Genomic DNA, 23302 nt, shown 5'->3' with positions numbered 1-23302 from the left:
TAAAATCGAAATTCCAATAAAATAAATTCAAATAAGAAATGACAATATCCACTAGCGCGACCCTTGGGCTGCACCCCCATTATCTCGAAATTTCCCTCAACGGCCGAGTAAAGGGGATCCGCTCTTCACTAAGACGAGGGTCCTGTATCTGGTACATCCTGGCATGGTACATTATGTACAGAGTACTACTCGGTATTTTGATCTTAATTAGATCACTTGTTCATCATTGGGATTGGCGGAGGGGAGAAGGGAGGGGAGGGTCTAGCCAGGACGTATCATCATACTTTCTGACCCCCCCCTAGTGCCATTAGTATGAAGCAAAACCAGTTTGGGGAGGGGAATGCGGTCAGTGGACGAGTGGCCGCTTCATTCCATGGATTGGCTCAGCGCTAGTGGCCCGATGTAATCAAATCACAACAATCACACTCATTTCCTGGAGATTGAACCACGCAAATCCCTAGTCTACTTTGGCGGCTAGTGGCTTTTCCGCTAAATACTCTACTCCTCATACGGAGCATGGAACATTTTTGTTGATGGGAATTCGCCATTAATTATTCCTACGTATTAGTCAAGCACTTTGATTGGAATCATACTCTTTGATTTGATTTGATTTTCGGTCGCTCAGCTCATTTACCCGCTTTATCTGAGAGCCAACCAGGAAGACCTTTGTCTCCACCGGACTCAGGTACACCAGTGGGTGTACTTCATGTACCAGGGAACACACCCAACATAGGTCAAGCCTTCAGGAGAGAGGTGGACACTTAGTGTCTGTACATAGACAGATCAGGATGCCACCCACATCAGGGGGGGGTCAGAAGCTCATAGGTCAACCGGGCTTGGGTCAAAGTGACGAGTCTCAAATCGCCATGTCTGACTACTGTTTTTACTTGACAAACATAGGCACACCGCAGGATAAAATCAGTCAATCATTGACACCGTGAAATTATTGAGAATCGTCTAGCGAGTATATCCGTAGAATAAACCAATATCTTCTAAATCGTATATTTATTTTTCCGCTCTAGGAAAACGTTAAAATGAGATTCTCTTCTAGACCCTTTGAAGACAATGACACAATCGCGGAGCTCTCCCCTTGGAACCAAAATCAAGAACCACTGATCCCTCGAAAAATTACCTTTCTGGGGGAAGCTACAGCTCCAGTTGAAACCATACAACAGTACTCCGTACTGTAAATTGACCTTGAGGCTGACTGGCCGCACAGCAATGAGCTTCCTGTTAGGTAGTTCCGGTCTCAACTGCCAATGGAAACCCACAGATCTACCGTCATTCGCCAAGATATGAATGTCCATGGCGGGAGATCATTAGGTAACGCAGGGGGAAATGGAGAAAAAAAAAGTGCCCCAGTCGAAGCTACTGGAATCGCTGACCTTGTCCCCCACAAGTGGAGCTGCAGAATGATCGTGTCTTCCAGCCTTGGAAGAGTTACACGATTTGTCTAGTGCACGGAGTAAGTACGGAGTACATCGGCACCACCTTGCCAGGGCAGACTCTTTCGGCTACAATCGTAGGAAAAGGTACTAGTAAGGAGGATGGAACCGAAGTACTGAGTACTTTAGACATACATACATACATTGGTCCCTACCTTATTTAGTACATTATTGCATGGGTGGCATTGGGCTATTGATTGTGTCTGAGCCAAAGTCAAAAAAAGTAACGGCCCTTGCTACAATGCTCTCTCAGTCTGCCCCCTTTTAACAAGAACGGGTTCCTGACCCAAAGAATCACAATAATTGGACCGGGGAGTAGCAAAGTCTGGCTGGAGAAAGGTGTCCACTTTCGGGAATCCATGGAAATTGAAAATATTCAAGAACGAAAATGGAAGAGAAAAAAAACAAACCCCATTCTGAAATCCTTCCACCTTGACTTGTGACCGAATTGACCATGACAATTAGAAATATTATACGGAGTTGGGAAATTGGTTTGCTCCAAGCGTGCCAAGTGGCTCCGCCCTGCCAGGCTGTAAAAGGAAAGAAATCACTCTGGCCCCGTCTTTCTCAAGCTCAGGGATCCTGATAATTATGGAGCCCTGGTCAAATGACCTCGAGTAAGCAAGCAACTGGAGCAGACGCCAGGGCTTAGTTCGTATGGAGTAGGAAGAAATTTGGGTAAATCATTTGGGGGTGGTGAAAGTTTGATTTTTTTTTTCTTCCGAGTGGAGACGATGGGAAATAATCCAACACTGCACTAGGGGCGCGCTAAGGCAGACGGTCTCACAAGTCTCAAAGTGATCGACGAATGATCGCAGGGTGTGTCCTGTGAGAAATTTCTGTCCACTTCCTTTCTTCTTGAAATCAAGATATTGTACTCCGTATACTCCCCCTACCTTGGAAATGGGTCTACATGACATCTCGAGGTTCTTTTCAAGTTGGAAGGTGAGAGGGAAAGAAATCAAAATATTTCAATTATCATCTCCTATTTCTTTTCGTAGAGGGGCTTCTCCTCTTGCTCCCCCTCTCTCCTCCCCACCAAAGCCAGTATCTTGGGCCTCGTAATTCACAAACATCATTATTGCAAAGACCCACTTTGAAGCCCAACTGGTGTGTACAACGATGATTTGCTCGTCCAGCGCGCCGTTGCAGGAGGGTCTGCAGGACTGCTTCGCTCTGTCACTGGCGGCTCGAGTCCAGATTGGCCCAAGAGCAGGTCCGGTCTGCGCTTCCGCACCCCCCCCCTGGTGAACAATCTTACATTAGTAACCCTTTAGTGTACTCCATAGGCAGTATGTACTAGTGTCTTCGACTAAGGAGGGACTTATGATGTGCTCTCGGCACAGGCCATATCTAAACACAAGTGTTGTTGATCGATAAAGCTCGAGCAATGTATTGGTCATCTTTGGATGGTATCTTGGAGACCATAGTAAAAGAAGAACTACATAAGTATACCATTGAAAAATGATCTCCGAATATGTACCCCGATTGCATAGCGGATTTGTACTGTACAAACCCGATTGAAACAGTCGGATATCCACCGAGGATAACACCCATCGCAATTCTCCGTTTTGCCGTCTCAAATTGGTTGAATGAATAATGTACGAGTAGTACGAGTACTCGTCGAGACCCGCAGCCGCTTCATGCAAGGAATAGAGGCTCTAGAGGCGATTGGTCCATCGGACTAGTAGGCCAAGCTAGTTCACCTTGCAGTGCGCGCGCAACCTTGTCCGGGCCTCAGCTTGAAATAGATTGGATTATCGAGCGGCTGGACTCTCTGGAGCCGCTGGTTCCGTGTGTCAGAAATAGGACAATCCGACCTATCATTTCTAGTACTAGGCCTTGGCGATATTAAACTTCGTGATTGAGGGCGTTTCCGCTACGGGGGCAGGGACCGAGTGCGATAGATTGATTGAAGGAGCACGGAGTTGTAGTGGTTAGATCCCTCTGCCCCAACACTTGCAGAGGTTACTAACTTCGTACACATGACTGATGTACAGTTACAATTGCACATCCAAGACGGGGCGTGCAGGATGCGGCCGGGTCTGAGCAGCACACAGCCGCGACAGCTTATCATTTGCCATCTGCTTCACTTCAGGTTTTTGGTTAGTGCAGCCACCACGGTGGCTTCTTGTTCATCTCGATTCCGACTGGGAGAGCTGCTTTACGGATCAAGTAATCGTAAACGCCCTGTGCTCCCAGCGATCTCAAAAGTCCACATTTAATGCCGGCTGACGCAATAACGGTCCGACAACTTTCAAAGTTTACAATTCAAGGTTTGAAGAAAAATGTTTGTTTCCAAATGAGAGGAGAATTGTCCGATTTCTATTGTCACATGCACCAGATAGCCAAAAGCCCGCATCCTTTTTTGGTGGCCCCCTTGCCGTAATGTCATTAGATACAATGGTAGACAATCCCGGCATACACTCTCTGGTCGGACTCGCAGGTCGCCAGAGGGGTACATGGGCAAAAGAAGAAGTAAGAGAGAAAAAATAGATCATACAGGTTGGTAATAAAACACCGATACACCAGAACAAGAAAGGGGGATAAAGGGCATTGAGATATGTGTACAGTTAATGCGAAAAAGGGGGATGCGAAACAGCCAGGGGAGTCCCCAAACACAAAGGAAATGGAAAACACAAGGAAATGGGGGGGGTTCAAAAAAAATACATGAGCCACTTATTCAGTGGCCGGGGTTACAACAGGAGAGAACGTGAAGCAGCATTTACTGCTTGTTCTCGCCCTGCTGCTCGCCCTGCTGCTGCTGCTGCTGCTCGTTGTTGGCCTTGTGCATCTTGTCGAACAGAGTCAGGGAAGCAGTCTGGAGCTCATCGGTCTTCTCCTTCAGCTCCTCGGCGGTGGCAGTGCCCTCGCCAGACTGGTTCTTGACAACGAACTCGCGGAGAGTGGCGATCTTCTCCTTGATGGTCTCGGCCTCGGCCTTGTCGAGCTTGTCCTCGAAGTCCTTGAGGGCCTTCTCGGTGTCGTTCAGGACACTGTCGGCGCGGTTGGCAGCCTCGATAGCGAGCTTGCGCTCCTTATCAGACTCGCCGTACTTCTCGGCCTCATCAACCATGTTCTGGATCTCGGCATCGGACAGACCGGAGCCGGAGGCAATGGTGATAGACTGGTCCTTGTTGGTAGACTTGTCCTTGGCGTGGACGTGGACAATGGAGTCGGCGTCAATGTCGAAGGTAACCTCGATCTGGGGAACACCACGGGAAGCAGGGGGGAGGCCAACAAGCTGGAAGTTTCCGAGCATCTTGTTGTCCTTAACAAGCTCACGCTCACCCTGGAAGACCTTGATCTCGACAGCGGTCTGCATATCAGCGGCAGTGGAGAAGGTCTGGGACTTCTTGGTGGGGATGGTGGTGTTGCGGTTGATCAGACGGGTGAAGACACCACCCAGGGTCTCGATACCGAGGGACAGGGGGGGTAACATCGAGCAGCAGGACGTCAGTGACCTCACCAGCCAGGACAGCACCCTGGACAGCGGCACCGATGGCAACAGCCTCGTCGGGGTTGACGGACTTGGAGGGCTCCCGGCCGAACATGGACTTGACGGACTCGGTAACCTTAGGCATACGGGTCATACCACCGACCAGGATGATGTCCTGGATGTCGCTGGACTTAAGGTTGGCATCCTTCAGAGCCTTGCGGACGGGCTCGGTGGTACGGCTGATGAGAGGGTCAACCAGGGCCTCGAGCTGAGCACGGGTCATCTTCTCCTGGATGTGGAGAGCACCGGAGGCAGAGGCGGTGATGAAAGGAAGGCTGATCTCAGTCTGGAGAGAGGAGGACAGCTCAATCTTGGCCTTCTCGGCGGCCTCACGAATACGCTGGATGGCCATACGGTCACCGGACAGGTCAACACCGGACTTCTTCTTGAAGTTCTCAACAATGTTGCGGACCAGAGTAATATCGAAGTCCTCACCACCCAGGTGAGTGTCACCGTTGGTGGACTTGACCTCGAAGACACCCTTCTGGATCTCCAGGCAGGAGATATCGAAAGTACCACCACCCAGATCGTAGACAGCGACAACACGGTCAGTCTCCTTCTCCATACCGTAGGCAAGGGCAGCAGCGGTAGGCTCGTTAACGACACGGAGAACGTTCAGACCAGCGATCTGACCGGCATCCTTGGTGGCCTGACGCTGAGAGTCGTTGAAGTAGGCGGGGACAGTAACAACAGCGTTCTTAACGGGCCTGTTGAGGTAGGCCTCGGCAGTCTCCTTCATCTTGTTCAGGACGAAACCACCGATCTGCGAGGGAGAGTACTTCTGGCCACGAGCCTCAACCCAGGCGTCGCCGTTGGTGTGCTGGACGATCTTGTAGGGAACCTCCTTGATGTCACGCTGGACCTCAATATCGGTGAACTTGCGACCGATGAGACGCTTGGTAGCGAAGAGAGTGTTCTCGGGGTTAACGACAGCCTGACGCTTGGCGGCAACACCAACGAGACGCTCACCATCCTCGGCGATACCGACGACGGAAGGAGTAGTACGGGCACCTGTGGAGGTATTCAGTCAGCAATTGAACTATCAAAAACGCGTTTTGCAGGTCGGATGGCCGGGGTGACCAGAGATGAAAGCTGATGACTCTGGTTGATCGACAAGAAAGAGAGAAAAAATCTTCACATACCCTCGGAGTTCTCAATGATCTTGGGGGCCTTGCCCTCCATGACAGCAACGGCGGAGTTGGTGGTACCTGTATTAATCCATGTTAGATAGCTGCACGAATTGCACCGGGAATGGCGCTTGGCTTTGGATCGTGTGACTTACCCAGATCAATACCGATGACCTGGCCCTTCACCTTCTCCTCGCCACCTTCCGTGGAGTTCCATCGGCGGAAAGCAGTGCTGGGGATTCTGGAGGAAGGGGCGCGAGTGAAAGCAGCGCGGGGGAGCTATTGCGACTGAAGTTAGATGGGACTGTTTTGCGACGCGTGACCTTGTTGCAAGGTTTTCCTCGCCCGTCGGGAAAGGGAACTTACCGCGCGAGAAATGCGAGAAGCAAGCATTGTGTAAGGAATTAAGTAATACAGAAAATAAGAAAGGGGAAGACACTCGACGAGTCAATCGTAGAGTGGATGGAAGGAGAAGAGGGAATGGGGGAGAGATGGAGAGATGGAGAGATGGAGAGATGATAGATGTAGAGAGGAAGAAGGGAGAAAAAACTGGACGGAGAACCGGCAACTTGTCGAACTGCGTGGAATCACGGGACTGGCCAATCAGCGTGACGGCTACTCCCGGCTTCACCGCCCGATGATGCAGTTGGAGCAGTTGGAGCTCCAGCTCTACCCGGGCTTGCCTCCGATTCGCATTTTCAGTGAGATGAGTGAAGGGAATGTGAGTATTGAGTATACACAGTTCTATTGGTCATTGGATCATTCTGTGGTTATTCTCTATATCCCATTCCTGTTTCTGCTGTTTGATTGCGGTTATTGAATCTCTGGGACACCCTGCTCCCACGGCAATAACCTCGGCCAACCGGCAGACCTCCCCGAACAACGCGACTTCGGCCTCGTTGTCGATTTTCTCTCCCAGCAATCTGGCTCACGGTATCTACAACATTTCTTGGAACTTGGGGAACCCAACACTGGGGAACCAGGAGGGTCCGGCTGGCTGTCGTATGACCCTAAGGTCGTCGGTGCCTCGACTCCATTGCGAAGAGGACGAAGGCTTTGGTTGGCATATCGATGGCTGCAGTATGAATTGGACTCCAACTGGATGTAGACCTCCAGGGCTAGGTAGCCTCTAGTAAACACCTGTGCATGTACTAGTAGAAACATACTAGTACTACTAATAGTAGTAGTAGTAGTCCACTGCTACCTAGGTAGTTCTACTAATATATATTCTCTTCCGTGGGAAGGTCAATTGGACCTTGGGGCACTCACTTTCCCCAACCATAAATCTTGAACTACTTCCACTACTCTCGGGTATAACCTCAACTGTTCATCGAATACAAAACCCCTGCAATACCTGGAGTACTAAGTAGTCCTGGAGCACACACAAGAGTATCGCCACTGTCGCTTGCGGCGCAAACCACCGCATTCGTGGCTTTGGTTCTCCCCCGGCTCACAGCTCCAAGTCTTACGTCATCCGTTTGAAAGCGCATGCGACCTCAGCTCTCGTGAACAACGCACTCTCAAAGATCAGTTTGGGCTGGTTCGTGCTGCATCTCTGATCTTCAAGGTTTCTCATCCGAGTAGAAATGTGCTCGGATTAGCTACTCACCATGACATCGGACTCGATCCCGTGAGTCCTCCACTGTCACATTCCCACCCCTCTCCTCTCCTCTTCTTGCACATCCCCCGCTCTTAGCGACCGGTCGTATTTACACCTGATTAACTGTCTTAGACATCGCCCAACAGAGTCTCTCATCCTCCCCACTAAACGCCGCTTCTTTCCTTTCAAGATCCCCAACTTGTCGGTATACCCGCTCTCCCGTGGTGACATGCTGATAGCTAACACCATTGAGCGGATAGCCACACACAGCTCCGCCACTATATCAGTACCGCCGATCCTGATCGCATCTATGTCGTCGTCGAAAGAATAGTGTATGCGATTCACATTGCTTCCCAGAAAAGGGAGGATATTGCTGTCATTCCATTTGAGCCGCGATGCTTAGCGGCCGGCTTTGGGTGGATCGCTGTGGGGGGGCCCCGAGAATGGAGAATGCGCGTTTCTCAAACTTGGTGACAGGGGCCTACAAGCCCACGAGGGAATACCCTCACACTTACCATCGGATGTGGATAGTGCTCTACCGGTTGACATTGACCCAGCCTCGCGGTTGTCGACATTGGAGAATCCGACCGATGGCCCATCATCGACTCGGCATATCACAAGACAGTCGTGGCCAGAGTTTGAACGTCATAAATTCGGAGGGAGTATTGTGAATTCGGTGACTATTCATCAGTTCCCAGGAACAGAGGAAGATGCCGCGCCTGAGGATGTGTTGATAATAAGGTAACCATCTGGTTGATAGATCTCCGCCCCTTTGCATCTGCATGACTGATCCTCGTGGTTAGCAATAACGACCGTACCGTCACTGTCTATTCGCTCACCCATGCTCTGGTCGTCAAAGTCTTTCACCATCCGTTTTGCATGAATTATGCAATCGTGTCGCCAGATCATAGCTTGCTTGCTGCTGTCGGAGATGAGAACCGAGCCTACTTTTATACCATCACCCGTGATTGGGAGCTATCATCCTCCAAAGACAAAGAAACCGAGAAGATCATGACCTGGGGATGGGAGCTAATTCGATGTGTTGATATGGATATAGGGTCCAGAGTGGATGATGCATGCTGCTTCACGGTAGCTTTTTCTCCGTCTAGTCATCTGTGTGCCATCGGATCTCAGTCCGGGATTATCACCGTCCTGGATGTCAACCTCGTTCGCCACTCAGACAGCGAGACAGCAGTCATTTGCCACTTCCCGGCTTCTCGAACGTGTTCTGAAGGGGGGTGCTGTGCGCTGTATGACTTTCTCGCCTGAACCCTGGGACCTATTGGTTTGGCTGGAAGGTCATGGCCGAGCTGGAGTGGCAGATGTTCGCCAAGCATTCCTGCGCAGACAAACTTTGTATTTGGATACCAATGAGCCCTTGCTCCAGAAGGTTCACACGGAAAGATTGATCGTCAACGACCCTGAAGGGAGCCTTTCAGATGATGATGACTTGGAAATCGAACCTCAAGTGGGAACAGACGCCGACGAATCGTTGAATGAACGTACCGGAGATGGAAATGGACTTCGCGATTCCCTAATCCAAGATCTCGGGGATCGCGAGAGACTCATTTTGGATTTCCTCAATGCTGCTCGATGGACAGCGAGGGCAGAAGAGAGTTTCACTGAGCGGCCAGACCGGCCAGACCGGCCAGAACGACCATCGAGAGCTGGCTTGCACCCTCAAGCAACGGCTCGTACGCGCCATCACGGTTCCACAGATGGGGCCACCCGCACATCCCGTCCTACTTCGCCTCGACATTCATACGAAACTGCTGACAGTTCTCTGGATAGCCACCTGGACCGGGCAGGGAGTGACCGCTCCTCGTTTCAGCCTAGACGCCAGAGCTCAGTAATACTCTCACAAGGCAGCAGATCCCCAGAAGTTGGGTCTTCTAGCCAAGATCGACAGTCAAACTCGCTACGATGGACTGCATCACGTTCCGCCGAGCTGACAGCAATTCAAGCGGATGTCATGCACCGTCTAAGCTCTGATCCGGACGTTCTCTCCGACGATTTCCACTCCCGTGATTTTTTTGATCTCCCACCGCGACCGACTGATGACTCCGGGCCCAGCCTTGAATTCGAATACACTCCCGAAACACCTCGTCGACGGCCCCAGCGATCGAGCTCTATTCCGCGGCGGCCCGATCGACTATCGCACATTGAATTCTTAGCACGGGAACGAAGATTCGATCCTGCTCGAGTCTCTACGTATGAGATCAGAGCCAATGTTGCAGCGGAGCGTCTTCGACGTCAGCGCCGTATGGCCAATGCTGTACACGAGCGTTCTTCTGACCGAGACAATGTGCGCTCGTTAGAAAGGGAGCATCTGCACCGCCAAATAGCTGGCCTTGAGCAAGCGAATTCTGCGTGGGTCAGGAATGTTATCAGTGAACTACCCGAGCGAAGCTTAATTCATGGCCCCGGTGCCGAAGAGCCGGATGCCACGGCCGGAGTTGGCTGGGGCGCTGATGGAAGGTCACTGTGAGTACTTAGATTCTGAGATAAATGCTGTATCAATCTAACTCTATCCTAGGTACATCGCGACACTGGAAGGGATTTTCGAGTTTCACATCAACATCCACGATCGGAAAACCTTCCCTATCTTCTCATGTCGATGATTATTCTTATCAAAGGTCACACCTGTTGTTACCTTGATTTTTACGTGTTTGCTGGACGCACTCAAGAATGTACTGACTGATATGTCATAATGGAGAAGCTTTATGGACCTCTTGTTTGATTTCGGTGGGATATTATCTATGGGTACTCGAGGTCTTGGATATTGGCGCATTGTGTGTTTACTGCATATCCCTTTGGCGCCTGGAAGGCGCATACTTCAGTTCTTTGATCATATGTCATATTTTGCACAGACCATCCTCGAGTTTGGATGGCTTCGATACAAAAGCTCGTTCGCATAGTATCTTTCAATGTGATGTTTTTTTTATCTTTAACCACGCAAGTAGTTCACAGTGACGCGAAAAGACCCTTTGTGGGCGGTTTTTATTCAACATCCAAGTGGGTGAACATTCGGAGATATTACTAGTATTTCCGGTGTGTCTAAGTTCCCCTTTACGAAAACTTGAAGTCTCCTATAGTTTCTAATCTCGAAGCGCAATCAACGATCATCTTCATATAATTTAGTACATTTTGTTTACTAGGATCTCAAATTGGCTGTCATCAATTAGGAAGACTCAAGAGTCACCACCTTTGCATCTCCGAGTCAGCAAAGCCCCTTAGAACTTGATTATCGTTGTTCTCCACGAGTGCATTTCACCTTTAAAAAGGCACCTAAAGCTTCGCTTCTCTCTGCTCGTTCAACTTCGCAGGTAAAAGCCGTCTGAGAATCTTACCAGTCGGAGTCTTAGGCAGTTCCTGCAAATGGTGAACACCTCCCCTGAGCTTCTTGTAACCCGCTAGCTGGCTGTCCATCCAGATCCTGATTGCATCGAGTGCCTTCTGCTTCTCAGAACCCAGCAACCCAACCGTTGCAGGTGAAAGGCTAACATAAGCAAGGGGAACTTCGGTGGCCTGGGAATCGTCGTAGACTGCACAAACTGCAGCGTCGATCACATCTGGATGACGCAGGAGCATATCTTCGAGTTCGGAGGGGGCTATTTGGAATCTAAAGTTACAATTGTCAGAGTGGTTAGTTGGTAGAAAAGTAGAGAGAGAGAGAGAGAGAGAGAGAGAGAGAGAGAGAGAGAGAGAGAGAGAGAGAGAGAGATTCAACCCACCCCTTGTACTTGATCATCTGAATCCCAGTCGTTAGTTAAATGAAGAATAGAATTTGAATAGTGCGATTGGGGAAGGTAGTCATACCTCCTTGAGACGATCGGTAACCCAGAAATTCTGGTTTTCGTCTATCTTCAAGATGTCTCCTGTTCTAATCCACCCTTCCGAGAAGGTTTGGCTTGTTGCTTCGCGATCACTGACATAGCCCCTGGAAATCTGGTTAGCAAGCTTTATGACGGACGGGGAATTTCGATAGGTAAGGCGAGTCTGTACATCATAACCACGGGGCCGCGGACCCAAAGTTCACCTTCTTCACCGATAGGGACGTCCTTGTTTGTTTTCGGGTCGACAAGACGAGCTTCCCTATAACAAAATTAGCAATGAGAATATATGGCAGGCATGAAAACAGGCAACGTACACTCCCGCAAACAGCTTCCCAACACAGCCAAAAGCTCTCTCGTCTTCATCTATCTGATGGATAATGCCCCCGAACATTCGGTGAGACCATACCCTTTAGGTCGATATTAGCAAAGCAAATTGAGCATCGAGGTGGCGGTACAAACCTTGACAGATGCTAGTATGGGGAAGTACTTTCTTGAGCAGAAGCTGGACGGATTTCTGGAATTCAAATACAATGAGCATCATGTCACATGCATGGTCAAGGATAAGCGATTGACAAGCATACCTTCAACGGGGCGGCAGAAATAACAATTCTCTTCAAGGAAGACAAGTCATACTTCTGAGCAACGGGTGATGTGGCAAGAAGAAGAGCCACAGGAGGCACAATGTGGAGGTCTGTAACTTCCAGCTCGCTCGACTTGCGACAAAAAGTTTCCAAGTCGAAACCCGGGAGACCGCAATATTGAGCTCCAACCCACATACCAGCCAGTACGACCAGACTCAGGCCGTATATATGGCAATCTAAAATTAGACGGTTGTCAATGGGGTTATTTGAACAATATTTCGGGAGAAGAAAGCCTTACAAGGAGCGAAGAAAACTTCACGTACAGCCGAGTTAACCCTAATCGGCATGGAGGCACGCATTGTGATGCTGTTCATGACAAGGTTGTAGTGAGAAAGCTGGACACCCTTCATCTTTCCAGTTGTTCCAGAGGAGAAGCAAATGGTGCTGACCACGTCCTTGCCGTTTTTACCCTGAAGGCCATGGGGTGAGATGGTCTCTGTAGCTCTTTTGCCGATAATATCGTTTGGGAACTAGGCAATTATTAGCTCTCCAGTAAAAGAATCGAAAGGAAGAGAGCTACAGACCTGCGGAAGATTCCCTTCCTTGAAGTTGACAGTCAAAATTTTGGTGTTCGTCATTGACTGAGAGGCCAAGGCATCCTGGACTACGCTAAGCTTCTCTTCAATAGTGGCAACATGCGTTGGCTGGACAAGCTTCAGAACATGCGAAATATCATCACGCGTCGCTGATGTATTGAGAGGCCTAGAGATGTAATTAGTGACTCTCCTCGGGTTCTCTGTTGTGCTGTACTCACACGAAAATAGCACCTGTCCACCAGGTTGCATGAGCGAGAAGAACGAATGCATTCTATATTTTCAATCAGACCACAGAGAGGGAGAAATATTTCAATAAGGCTCTTACAGAGTTGTTGACTAGTGCAAGCAAAGTATCACCTGGCTGCAGTCCCAACCTTTTCTGCAGACCCCAGGCAGCATGGCCGGCTTGTTCGCGGAGAGAGCCATAGGTGATGGTCTCATCGGAGAAAGTATCAGTATGAACAACCTTGGATGCATTTACTTCATCTGGATTGTATCTTGTCATAAACTGTGAAATTGACAAGTCTGTCGCATCATGGATTGGAATCACTGATGAACTGTAAACGGCCATGGCGTTTAGTATTGTAGATCCCTATTATGAATAGCTGGAAGTTGGTAACGATTCCTGAGGTATCAGGTACGAGTAGCCCCCTAATCAGGTCAAGATGCGCCTCAAATAACTCGGATTACCGGTCTCTTCCGGAGTCGGAGTCGGGATATCCTTCTTCATATGTCGCGTATCCTATCGCACAAGTTCTGAGCTAGTAACTTAGTTTAGTTAGCTAGGTTAGCTATGTATTTACTCCTTCGTACAGAGTACTCCGTACTCCGTTACTCGTTTGAATTCGTGCCGCTTCCTTCGATCCTTCGCCCCACAACAACCCGCCGGGTCGGGTTGCTTCATTATGTACGGAGTACCCATCGGGTCAAGGTTACCTTTTTTAGAATAGACGAACATCCCTGTGGTTGAATGGAGAAAATCTATCAAATTTTTAATTATTTTTATGATAAATACTCTATTAGATGAATTGCAATGAGCTTAAAATTTACGGGAGTCGCAGATGGAAATTGTTGTGTAGCGCACGAACCGCCCATCTTACCACTAGAGTTTTGACATGGGTTTACTGGGGTAATTCGAGATGTGCAACAAGATGTTTTCTACAAGCAAGAGCTGTCAATTGAATTAACTTTCTGTCTACTCCATATAGAGTAGTTATGTACGAATTGTAGACTCGAATGTATCACTTTTTGTGCGGAATTTCCTTGTTTCTCTGACATTCGGGCTTCGGCTTCTGATACTTGTTGAAATTACCGTCTTGGCCCCATTATAGCGTCGTGGGACCGGTGCCAATTACGCCAGGTCGTTTTCTTGGCATATCCCCCTAAATTAATCTCGATGCCGATCCAATTCCGCCCCATTGTTCACTCGGTCCTACCCGTAAATGGCCGTTACTGGCCCCGGGGGCCTGTAAAGATTGCACAATAAACCTTGACAATGGAGACCCTGTGGGCTGATTTTGCCTCGGAGTATTTATTCAACACGAAAGCCCATTTCAGAACGACCCCTACGGAGTGATTTACTTAACCCAATTTGGCTGAGTAGTAATGCTACGTAGCTATACGGAGTACTAGTTGTTTCTGATCAAATATCCACAAAAAGTCTTTATAGTGGGATGCAACAAGCAGGAACAGAAGCGGGAGTCCCCTTTAGCTCAGGCCGCGAATGCGAGGAATTGTGATTGCCTTGAAAACCTGTTCTCTTCTCCCTTGAATTATTTTCCTAGTCAGCTCTAGTCTCTAGTCAGCCGTTTCAGGCATGATAGTACTTTTCTGAAAATTCCAAACGACAATCACATGTGGGTAGTACAAACCCTTCTTCGCCCCACGATTTCCATCCTAATTCCCATAAATACAGTCGACGCCTGGCTTGGTTGAAGCCAAATCCAACGTCAGCCCTTCACAGTAACGGCAGCATGCGACCGCCTCGATTTTGGGCTACGTTCTTATCCTTTGCTATAATACTTTTGGGTGACTTAACATGTGCTCAACAGTCTCTCCCCTCATGCGCTGTAGGATTTCAAATATTCTGTTCACGCCGTGCAATACTGATTGAATTTACAGACACAATGCCTTGCCGACCTTCTTCCTAAGTCAGCGTGTTCCCCCACTGACCAAGCATGCATGTGTACGAATGTGGATCTCAACGAGGGGTTGAGTAGCTGTGTCTCGGCCAATTGCACCATCAAGGAGGGCCTCAGTTCGTCAAAACTAAACATATACACGCGGTTTGAACTCTAACTGATTTAACAGCTACGCTTAATGTCACCAATACAGAATGCGGAGCTCCGATTAGGGATCACACTTCTCTAAGTATTGTGATCCCAGCTGTTGGTCTGTGCGTCTTGGTGTTCGTCGCTTTGCGAATATACACGCGCCTTGTTATCAAGAAACTCGAAATTGGCTTAGATGACTGGGCAACTCTTCTTCTCGGGGTAAGTCAAAAAATCATTATGAAGGGGTTGAGCTAACTCAGCGTTATAGTGTATTATGGTACCAGTTAATGTCGGCTCGATATTGCGTAAGTCGCATCGTTCGATCCATCTACCGTCAGAAATTAATCGACAATTGCTTCAGTTGGAAAAGCTGGGCTCGGAAAGGATATGTGGACTCTCGAATTCACTAGCATTACTCGGATTCTTTATGTACGATTTCCTGCCATACCAACGTACCGCAACAAAACTGACTCTTCTAGCTTTTCTACATCCAAGAACTCCTCTACATCACTTGCATTTCGCTCACAAAGATCTGCTTCCTTCTCTTCTACCTCCGCATCTTCCCTTCCGATCGGATGCGTCATGTCATCAAAGCCTCCTGCATTGTGACAGTTTGCTACGGCCTCACTTTCCTGTTCGCCTTCGCATTCCAGTGCTCGCCGGTTAGTTTCAACTGGAATGGCTGGGCTGGAGAACATGTAGGAAAGTGCGTGCAGACAAACCCTCTGGTGGTCGCTGCTGCGGCCATCAACATTGTACTGGACGTCTTTGTTATCTCCCTGCCTATTCCCAAAGTACTTAAGCTCCAGGCTTCGATCACGACAAAGATTCAGGTCATATTTATGTTCGGAGTGGGATTCTTGTAAGTCTTTTTTTCGCCTCTCTCGTTCTCTATTCACAGGCACTGTGGACATGCACGATTCTAATGTTTTCATAAATTTGAAAGGATCACCGGTGTTAGCATCTATCGAACCATCATGCTCAAGCTCTTCGCCACCAGTACGAATCCAACTTGTAAGTTTACCTTATTTGCCCTCCTTTCTTCCAGCTTACAGGATGGCTAATGGTGAAATTAACAACAGGGGACAATGCTGCCGGCGGCTATTGGTCTGTGATAGAAATCGATGTTGGGGTTTTCTGCCTATGCATGCCAGCCATGCGTTCCTTGCTCGGTCGCCTATTTCCCAAAGTATTTAGGTCATCAAAAGGGACCAGGACTAGCAGCTCGGGACAGCCGCTCAGCCACAAGAAAATCCGAATTGCTGATGGCGGCCCAAACACGAGTTTTGTTCAGTTGATTGAAATGGATCATACAGGGAATTTGAAAAGTCACGGGGATGCTTAAAAGATTATATCATTTCTTTACTTTGAATGGATTATTAGCCCTGGAGGGCATTTCGAAACGAAACGCAACCTAATTCAACCTTGGAATGAGAATGATCCTGATGTAATACAGGCCAATGACCGACTTCAGATTTCTGGTTGTTTTGACAGGCAGAGAAATTTGGTACATCTTGGCCAATCTCGACGTGGGGGTTAAGTTGCATGTGGAGTGGAAAATAAGCAGCACGAAGCAATAAGCGCTAGATGTGCAAATGGCAACCGGAAAAATATAAATTAACATCCCCAGATATTACGATATCTGGTTCCAAAGTTAACATTGGGCTAAAAGAGGCTAGTGGCTTTTGCTCGGTGCTGAAATTCGCTTACACTTAGGTCATTTTGGTAATTAAAGCAAGTATACAAAACTTGGCGAGCCTGAATGAAGTCTATTAATGGGATCCTGTGCCCCCGCCTGAAGCAGATCAAGGAAGTCCGTCAATAAAAGCTCACGGGAAAAGTTTGAAAAGTTTGAGACATCGTCATTTATTACTCATGGAGGACCAACCCATTGAGAAGTCTGCCACAGCTAGATGGATGATTATACTGTCCCTAGTAAGATGATTTGACCATTTGGACATGACGCAAATTTACTAACTAGATCCTAGGCTGTGTTGACAATTGCCACAAAGATTCTTTATAATATTTACTTCCATCCATTGGCAAATTTTCCAGGGCCCAAGATATACGCAGCATCATCTATTCCCGTGGCCTTAGCTCAGTTGAGTGGAAAATACCATCTGTTTGCTCAAAAGGCGCATGAAGACTACGGGACTGTCGTCCGAATCAGTCCAAATGAACTATCTTTCATTTCGGCAGTCGCATGGAATCATATCTATTCCAGACATCAAGGGAATCCACTCTTCCCCGAGACAAGACCTTCTTTAATGATATGCTGGTGGATAAAAAAAACTTTATCCATGGCTGACACCGAAAATCACGCGCGACTTCGAAAAGCTATGAACCCAGCATTTTCACCCCGTGCACTGGCATCACAAGAACCCATACTGCAGCAAAATGTGGAACTATTCCTGAATAAACTGCAAGATCATGCTACCAATGGTCTACAATTAGATCCGAGGCTCTGGTACAATTATATAACTTTCGATATGATCGGCGATCTTGCTTTCGGCGAATCTTTCGGCTGTTTGGATTCATCCGGATTTCATGCATGGGTTCAGTTCGTAGTGGATTATTTTTATGTGGCCACCTTACTTCAAGTTGTCCACAGATTTAGCCCTCTAAATAAGCTTCTTGCGGATTTGATACCTTCATCAATGATGGAGCAGAAAAAGAAACACGCTGAAATGACCGCTGAAATGGTCAAGCGACGCATGAAGCGGAGGACAGACAGTTTGGATTTTATTCACCCATTAATTGAAGCAAGAGACAGTGGCGCAATTGCTACCGATGAAATTGAGCAGCAGGCTAGCATCTTGATACTGGCGGGAGGAGAAACAACTTCGATAGCTTTGACATCAGCTACCTACCTGCTACTACAGAACCCCGAGAAAATGAAGAATCTGGCCAAGGAGCTACATACTCATTTCCAACACGAAAGCGAAATAGATGTCTCGTCTATAAACAAGTTGGTTTATCTCCAAGCCGTGATCCAAGAGACCCTTAGAATGTTCCCCCCAATTACAAACGGGTTTCCTCGGCAGACTATTATCGGCGGAGTCCAAATTGATGGCCACGTTGTACCTGACCAGGTATGAGTTGAAGAAAACCACCTCATTCATATTGAAATATACTGATCGTTATAGACTGTTGTGAATATTTCCACTGGAGTGCCTATCGCAGCGAGCGTAACTTCTCATGGCCAGCAGAGTTCCTCCCAAAACGGTGGCTTGGAGAGGACCCGCAATTTGCTACCGATGTGAAGAAAGCCTTTCAACCTTTCAGTCGGGCCGCAAAGCTGCGCAGGAAAGAAGTGAGTCCAATGAGATATTCAAAGCTTCGAAATACTAACATTCCATAGATTTGCCTATGACAGCATGAAAATTATCCTTGCCCGCACCCTGTGGAGGTTCGACATGAAATTGGAATCAACTAGCAAAGAGAAGTATTCACAACCTCAAGTATCCTATGCTTCATTCCACCAATCTCCACTCTTAGTGACTCTGGTAGAGAGGGGAGTCTAATAGAATGGGATAGGGAATTGACGTGTGCGGGCATAAATCCCATATTGAATAGAAATAAGCAAGCATTATTTTCAAAATTTGCACCTTTTATTTAGAGACGGATGAACCAAAGTCCAATGACTGTAGACCCCATGGGCAAAATCCATAGTTCATACTGCTGTGCCCCACACGACGTCAGTCATCAACACCCTGATACTGCCGCGTCTTGCCGCCCCAACAGCTCACCTGCGATCACCCACCGTCCTTCGACAGTACTGCCTCGTCAAGCTCCGTCTCTCAGTGTTTCCTCTTTCGGTGCAGTAATACCGAAACTGCAGTTGAGATTGCATTCTGTATTTCACCGGGCGAGCTTAAATACGCTCCTTCCCCTGCCCGTTCAATTTCACCTTCACCTCATCCACCGAAACGCACATCAATGTGGGGTGCACCACTATCACCAAACTGAATACGATTGACGATACCTTCTTTTCTCCCACCAATTGAACGCTGTTTACAAACAATGGCGGATTACTTGGCATCCGCGATGGAAAATCTGAGGCTAGCAGCCAAAGATCTTGACCCAACTTCGATACAAACTCAACTTGAGACTCCGATCGCCGAGGGTGAAAATGGTGCCTCGAGCGGTCCCGGACCTCGCAAGCAGGCACATCAGAGTGGAAAGGAGCTTTTGGCGGAATTGGAAGCTGAATTTTTGACTCCATCTTCGAAGTTTACTCCCAGCTGGCTGAATCAGCTACAGCAGTATGTTTCCAATTCATCCTTTGTCTGCGCGTTTCCTCGCGGAAAAGTTGAACCTGGCTAATCTTTTCTTGAGACGATGGGATGTCCCAACTGAAACCACTGATATCTTTGAGATCGCTCCTACGCAGACGAGAACGGTGACTCGATTTACACGAGAAGGCTTGGAAGGACGGGTGACTGGTTACCACGAGGTGACAGTGCCAGCTACGAGTGAAACCGCTAAAAACTCCACTTCTCTACTCCGTCGTCCTGCTGGACGTGCAGACTTTGTTAGAGGTGCAGCGGGATTCTTCCCATTCGCCCCCGGAGGCCTAGAGGGTGTCGAAGCTCTTGCTCAGATGGAGGCAGGTGTTCAGCCTGCAGAGCAAAAGCGTAGCGGAGGACAGCAGACCGGTCTTGACCGAATCATCGATTTCGGATCCGATGGTGGTCTTCTCACAATTCCCCCTGGATTCAGCCATGGACATGTGTTCGAAGAAGCAAAGTCCAAAGAGTCTGCGGAAGGTGACCAGGAGGTTGAACATGCTCTACTCCAAGAGGAAAGCCATCTCCAGGTTGATCAAACCGAAACCGAAACCGAAACCGAAAATGACACTGCACAAATCGTTGATGTTGACAATGAGAACGAGATCAGCGACGACGAAGAGGAAGATATCGATGCTCTTCTGCCGGTGGAGTTTGCCGCTTTGGAACCGCGCAACCCACTTCTTGCAGGGCTTCAGAAGCAGAAGGGTAGAGAATGGGCCCATGTTGTTGATGTGAACAAGGAGATCACCAATTTTAGTGAACTTGTTCCCGACATGGCTAGAGATTGGCCATTCGAGTTGGATACATTCCAGAAGGAGGCCGTCTACCATCTTGAAAACGGCGACTCTGTCTTTGTTGCCGCGCATACATCGGCTGGAAAGACAGTTGTGGCAGAATACGCTATTGCGCTTGCATCTAAACACATGACTAAGGCCATCTACACATCTCCGATCAAAGCTCTCAGCAACCAGAAGTACCGTGACTTCAGGACCGAATTTGAAGACGTTGGAATCCTGACGGGTGATGTCCAGATAAACCCCGAGGCTAGTTGTTTGATTATGACCACCGAGATCCTGCGAAGTATGCTTTACCGAGGTGCTGATCTTATCCGAGATGTGGAGTTTGTCATTTTTGATGAAGTACACTATGTGAACGACCTTGAGCGTGGAGTGGTCTGGGAAGAAGTCATCATTATGCTTCCGGAGCATGTCACCCTGATCCTGTTATCTGCTACAGTGCCAAACACTCACGAATTCGCCTCTTGGGTTGGTCGCACGAAGAAGAAGGACATTTACGTGATTTCCACCCCTAAACGACCTGTGCCTCTCGAACATTACCTCTGGGCCGGGAAAGACAAGTACAAGATCGTCGATTCCAACAAGCGGTTCCTCGAGGCTGGCTGGAAAAAGGCGAATGATGCCATGTCTGGCAGAGATGCCAAGGCTAAGAAAGAGGCCGACGCCCTTGCTCAGGCCCAGACACAGCGAGGAGGTCCACAAGGACAGGGACGAGGGGGAGGAGGTGGCCAACCCGGCGCCAGAGGCGGCCGAGGCAATGGTCAACGTGGTGGTCCTCCTCAGCGAGGCGGCCGCGGGCAGCCCGGAGGGCGTGGTCAACCTTCTAACCGGGGAACTGGAAACATTGCCCGTACTGGACGTGGCGGTGGCCGAACATCCGCAGCCCAAGATAGAACTATTTGGGTCTCACTGGTTTCACATCTTCGTAAGGAAGAATTGCTTCCGGGCTGTATCTTCGTTTTTTCCAAGAAGCGATGCCAAGAGAATGCGGAGTCCCTTACCAAACAAGATTTCTGCACTGCTAAGGAAAAGAGCGAGATCCATATGATGATCGAGAAGTCGCTCACCCGACTGAAGCCTGAAGACCGGACTCTCCCGCAAATCCTCAATCTTCGTGAGCTACTCAGCCGCGGTATTGCTGTACATCATGGTGGCTTGTTGCCCATTATGAAGGAGATTGTCGAGATTCTTTTCGCAAGGTCCCTTGTGAAGGTTCTGTTTGCCACTGAAACATTTGCCATGGGTCTGAACCTGCCAACTCGGACAGTCGTGTTTTCTGGATTCCGCAAGCACGACGGCAAAGCCTTTCGCGATCTGCTTCCCGGTGAGTATACGCAGATGGCCGGACGTGCTGGACGCAGAGGTCTCGACAACGTGGGCTATGTAATTGTTGTTGCCAGTGGCCGCGATGAAGCGCCGCCTGCCGCTGGTTTGAAAAAGATGATACTGGGAGACCCGACCAAACTTCGTTCTCAATTCCGACTGACATATAACATGATTCTCAATCTGCTTCGAGTGGAAGCACTCAAAATTGAGGAGATGATTAAAAGAAGTTTCAGCGAAAATGCTACACAGGCTCTTCTACCGGAGCACGAGAAGCAAGTTCAGCTTTCCGAGGCCAGTTTGGCGAAAATCAAGCGAGAGCCTTGTGAAGTCTGTGATGTGGATCTTGAAGCTTGCCATACGGCCTCGATTGAATTCAAACGACTCACTAATGAGCTACACGCCAACCTACTATCGTCCCCAGTGGGCAAGCGGCTTTTCAGCATGAAGAGGTTGGTAGTATATCAAAAGGTATGTCTATGTCTGGATCGTGAGCGGGACCCAGGTGCCCGATCTTCATATTGATGCTTGAATAGGATGGATTGCGTACGGCTGGTATCTTAGTGAAGGAAGGTGTCACGTCAGGACCAGCACCATGCATCCAGGTACTCGAAATCGGAACCATAAACTCGAAGCGTCATCCCAGCGATATCCTTCCGTTCCTGCCCAAACTCCGACAATTCTTCCGAGAGCTTCCCCAGAATGGAGCTTCAATGAACCTCAAGGGCGTCAAAATTCCACTCACAGAACTCGAATGCGTCACAAACACCCAAGTCAAGGTCGGGGGCCCCATTTGGTACCTGAACATCAAGAAAGGTACTGCCCCTGAATACATCATCTTCCCATTGGAGTATTACCGCATCCTCCCATCTGGACAACTAGAGCTAATGGGTTATTATGAACTTGAAGAAGCTACAAAGTTCGCAGATAAGGAGTTGACCAAGTACACCTCGTCCTGGTTAAATACGGCATGGGACGAGATCGATTGGTCCCGCATTAAGGAGCTTCAGGTCCGAGATATTCTAGATCAACGACAGACCCAGGCCGAAATTGCTCAATCCGGGCATTGTTTACAGTGTCCCAATTTCCTGAAACACGTGAGTCGAAGCCACCGTTATGTATTGTCATACCTGATTCTAACACCCTCGCCTCATTAGTTTGAAATGCAAAACGACGAATGGCAAGTAAAGGAGAACATCTCACAACTGAAACAACTGATGTCGGATCAAAATCTTCAACTACTTCCGGACTATGAACAGCGCATTCAAGTGCTCAAGGAGTTGGGCTTCGTGGACGATGTGGGGCGAGTGCAATTGAAGGGCAAGGTGGCATGCGAGATTCATTCTGCTGACGAACTGGTATTGACGGAGTTGGTCCTCGAGAACGTTCTCGCCGAATACGAGCCGGAGGAAATTGTTGCTCTTCTTTCCGCCTTTGTGTTCCAGGAAAAGACAGAGAGCACTCCCAAGCTCACACCTCAATTGGAGAAGGGCCAAGAAGCCATTATCCGTATCGCGGAACGGGTCAATAACTTCCAGGTCCTACACCAGGTCATCCAGTCCACGGAGGACTCTAATGACTTTGCCAGCAAGCCACGCTTCGGTCTGGCAGAGGTGGTCTACGAATGGGCCAAGGGAATGTCTTTCAACCGCATTACTGACCTGACTGATGTGATGGAAGGCACCATTGTCCGGACTATCAGTCGTCTTGATGAGACCTGCCGCGAGGTGAAGAATGCCGCCAAGCTTGTCGGTGATCCTTCGCTGTATACGAAGATGCAGCAGGCCCAGGAACTGATCAAGCGTGATGTCATTTTCGCGGCATCTTTGTACATGTGAGCGTGCTGGGGTTGTTTTATTACACTCTTCGCGCTTATTGGGCAGCTTTATCTATACACCTTACGACCGACCACGAGCACCCTGGGGCATGGTAA

The 23302-nt window shown here is 48.7% G+C and overlaps 6 protein-coding genes across 6 annotated transcripts; 4 read left to right on the top strand and 2 right to left on the bottom strand.

The window, feature by feature from the left end:
• Positions 1 to 4170: 4170 nt before the first annotated feature.
• N7481_011504 (Hsp70 family protein) lies at positions 4171 to 6464 on the bottom strand (the record flags this gene model as incomplete). The annotated part of the gene is given in 5 exon segments (XM_057270723.1): positions 4171 to 4857; positions 4874 to 5955; positions 6087 to 6152; positions 6227 to 6350; positions 6438 to 6464. 5 exon segments carry the CDS (start codon positions 6462 to 6464, stop codon positions 4171 to 4173), a joined length of 1986 nt encoding a protein of 661 aa, XP_057117897.1.
• A 1217-nt stretch (positions 6465 to 7681) lies between these two features.
• N7481_011503 (uncharacterized protein) lies at positions 7682 to 10292 on the top strand (the record flags this gene model as incomplete). Its single annotated transcript, XM_057270722.1, has 7 exons — positions 7682 to 7701; positions 7804 to 7872; positions 7932 to 8087; positions 8149 to 8412; positions 8475 to 8712; positions 8765 to 10155; positions 10208 to 10292. The coding sequence occupies 7 exons, from the start codon at positions 7682 to 7684 to the stop codon at positions 10290 to 10292; spliced, it is 2223 nt and encodes a 740-aa protein (XP_057117896.1).
• A 667-nt stretch (positions 10293 to 10959) lies between these two features.
• On the bottom strand, positions 10960 to 13414 carry N7481_011502 (amp dependent CoA ligase; the record flags this gene model as incomplete). The annotated part of the gene is made up of 11 exons (XM_057270721.1): positions 10960 to 11293; positions 11406 to 11422; positions 11491 to 11611; positions 11677 to 11766; positions 11822 to 11914; positions 12141 to 12324; positions 12387 to 12618; positions 12673 to 12850; positions 12903 to 12955; positions 13010 to 13170; positions 13375 to 13414. 11 exons carry the CDS (start codon positions 13412 to 13414, stop codon positions 10960 to 10962), a joined length of 1503 nt encoding a protein of 500 aa, XP_057117895.1.
• Positions 13415 to 14657: 1243 nt separating this feature from the next.
• Positions 14658 to 16302, top strand: N7481_011501 (CFEM domain-containing protein; the record flags this gene model as incomplete). The annotated part of the gene is made up of 7 exons (XM_057270720.1): positions 14658 to 14753; positions 14806 to 14941; positions 14995 to 15176; positions 15226 to 15262; positions 15319 to 15386; positions 15437 to 15808; positions 16006 to 16302. 7 exons carry the CDS (start codon positions 14658 to 14660, stop codon positions 16300 to 16302), a joined length of 1188 nt encoding a protein of 395 aa, XP_057117894.1.
• A 955-nt stretch (positions 16303 to 17257) lies between these two features.
• On the top strand, positions 17258 to 18055 carry N7481_011500 (uncharacterized protein; the record flags this gene model as incomplete). The annotated part of the gene is made up of 1 exon (XM_057270719.1): positions 17258 to 18055. One exon carries the CDS (start codon positions 17258 to 17260, stop codon positions 18053 to 18055), a length of 798 nt encoding a protein of 265 aa, XP_057117893.1.
• Positions 18056 to 18980: 925 nt separating this feature from the next.
• Positions 18981 to 23207, top strand: N7481_011499 (SKI complex RNA helicase subunit SKI2; the record flags this gene model as incomplete). The annotated part of the gene is made up of 4 exons (XM_057270718.1): positions 18981 to 19222; positions 19296 to 21840; positions 21906 to 22466; positions 22527 to 23207. 4 exons carry the CDS (start codon positions 18981 to 18983, stop codon positions 23205 to 23207), a joined length of 4029 nt encoding a protein of 1342 aa, XP_057117892.1.
• Between the last annotated feature and the right edge of the window lie 95 nt (positions 23208 to 23302).

The sequence above is a fragment of the Penicillium waksmanii genome (assembly GCF_028829765.1).
Source record: "Penicillium waksmanii strain IBT 27052 chromosome Unknown utg000009l:1.0-4314994.0:1.0-4318279.0, whole genome shotgun sequence".
Classification (NCBI taxonomy): domain Eukaryota; kingdom Fungi; phylum Ascomycota; class Eurotiomycetes; order Eurotiales; family Aspergillaceae; genus Penicillium; species Penicillium waksmanii.
The sequence above is the reverse complement of the archived record's forward strand: the minus strand, read 5'-3'. Positions and strand labels throughout refer to the sequence as shown.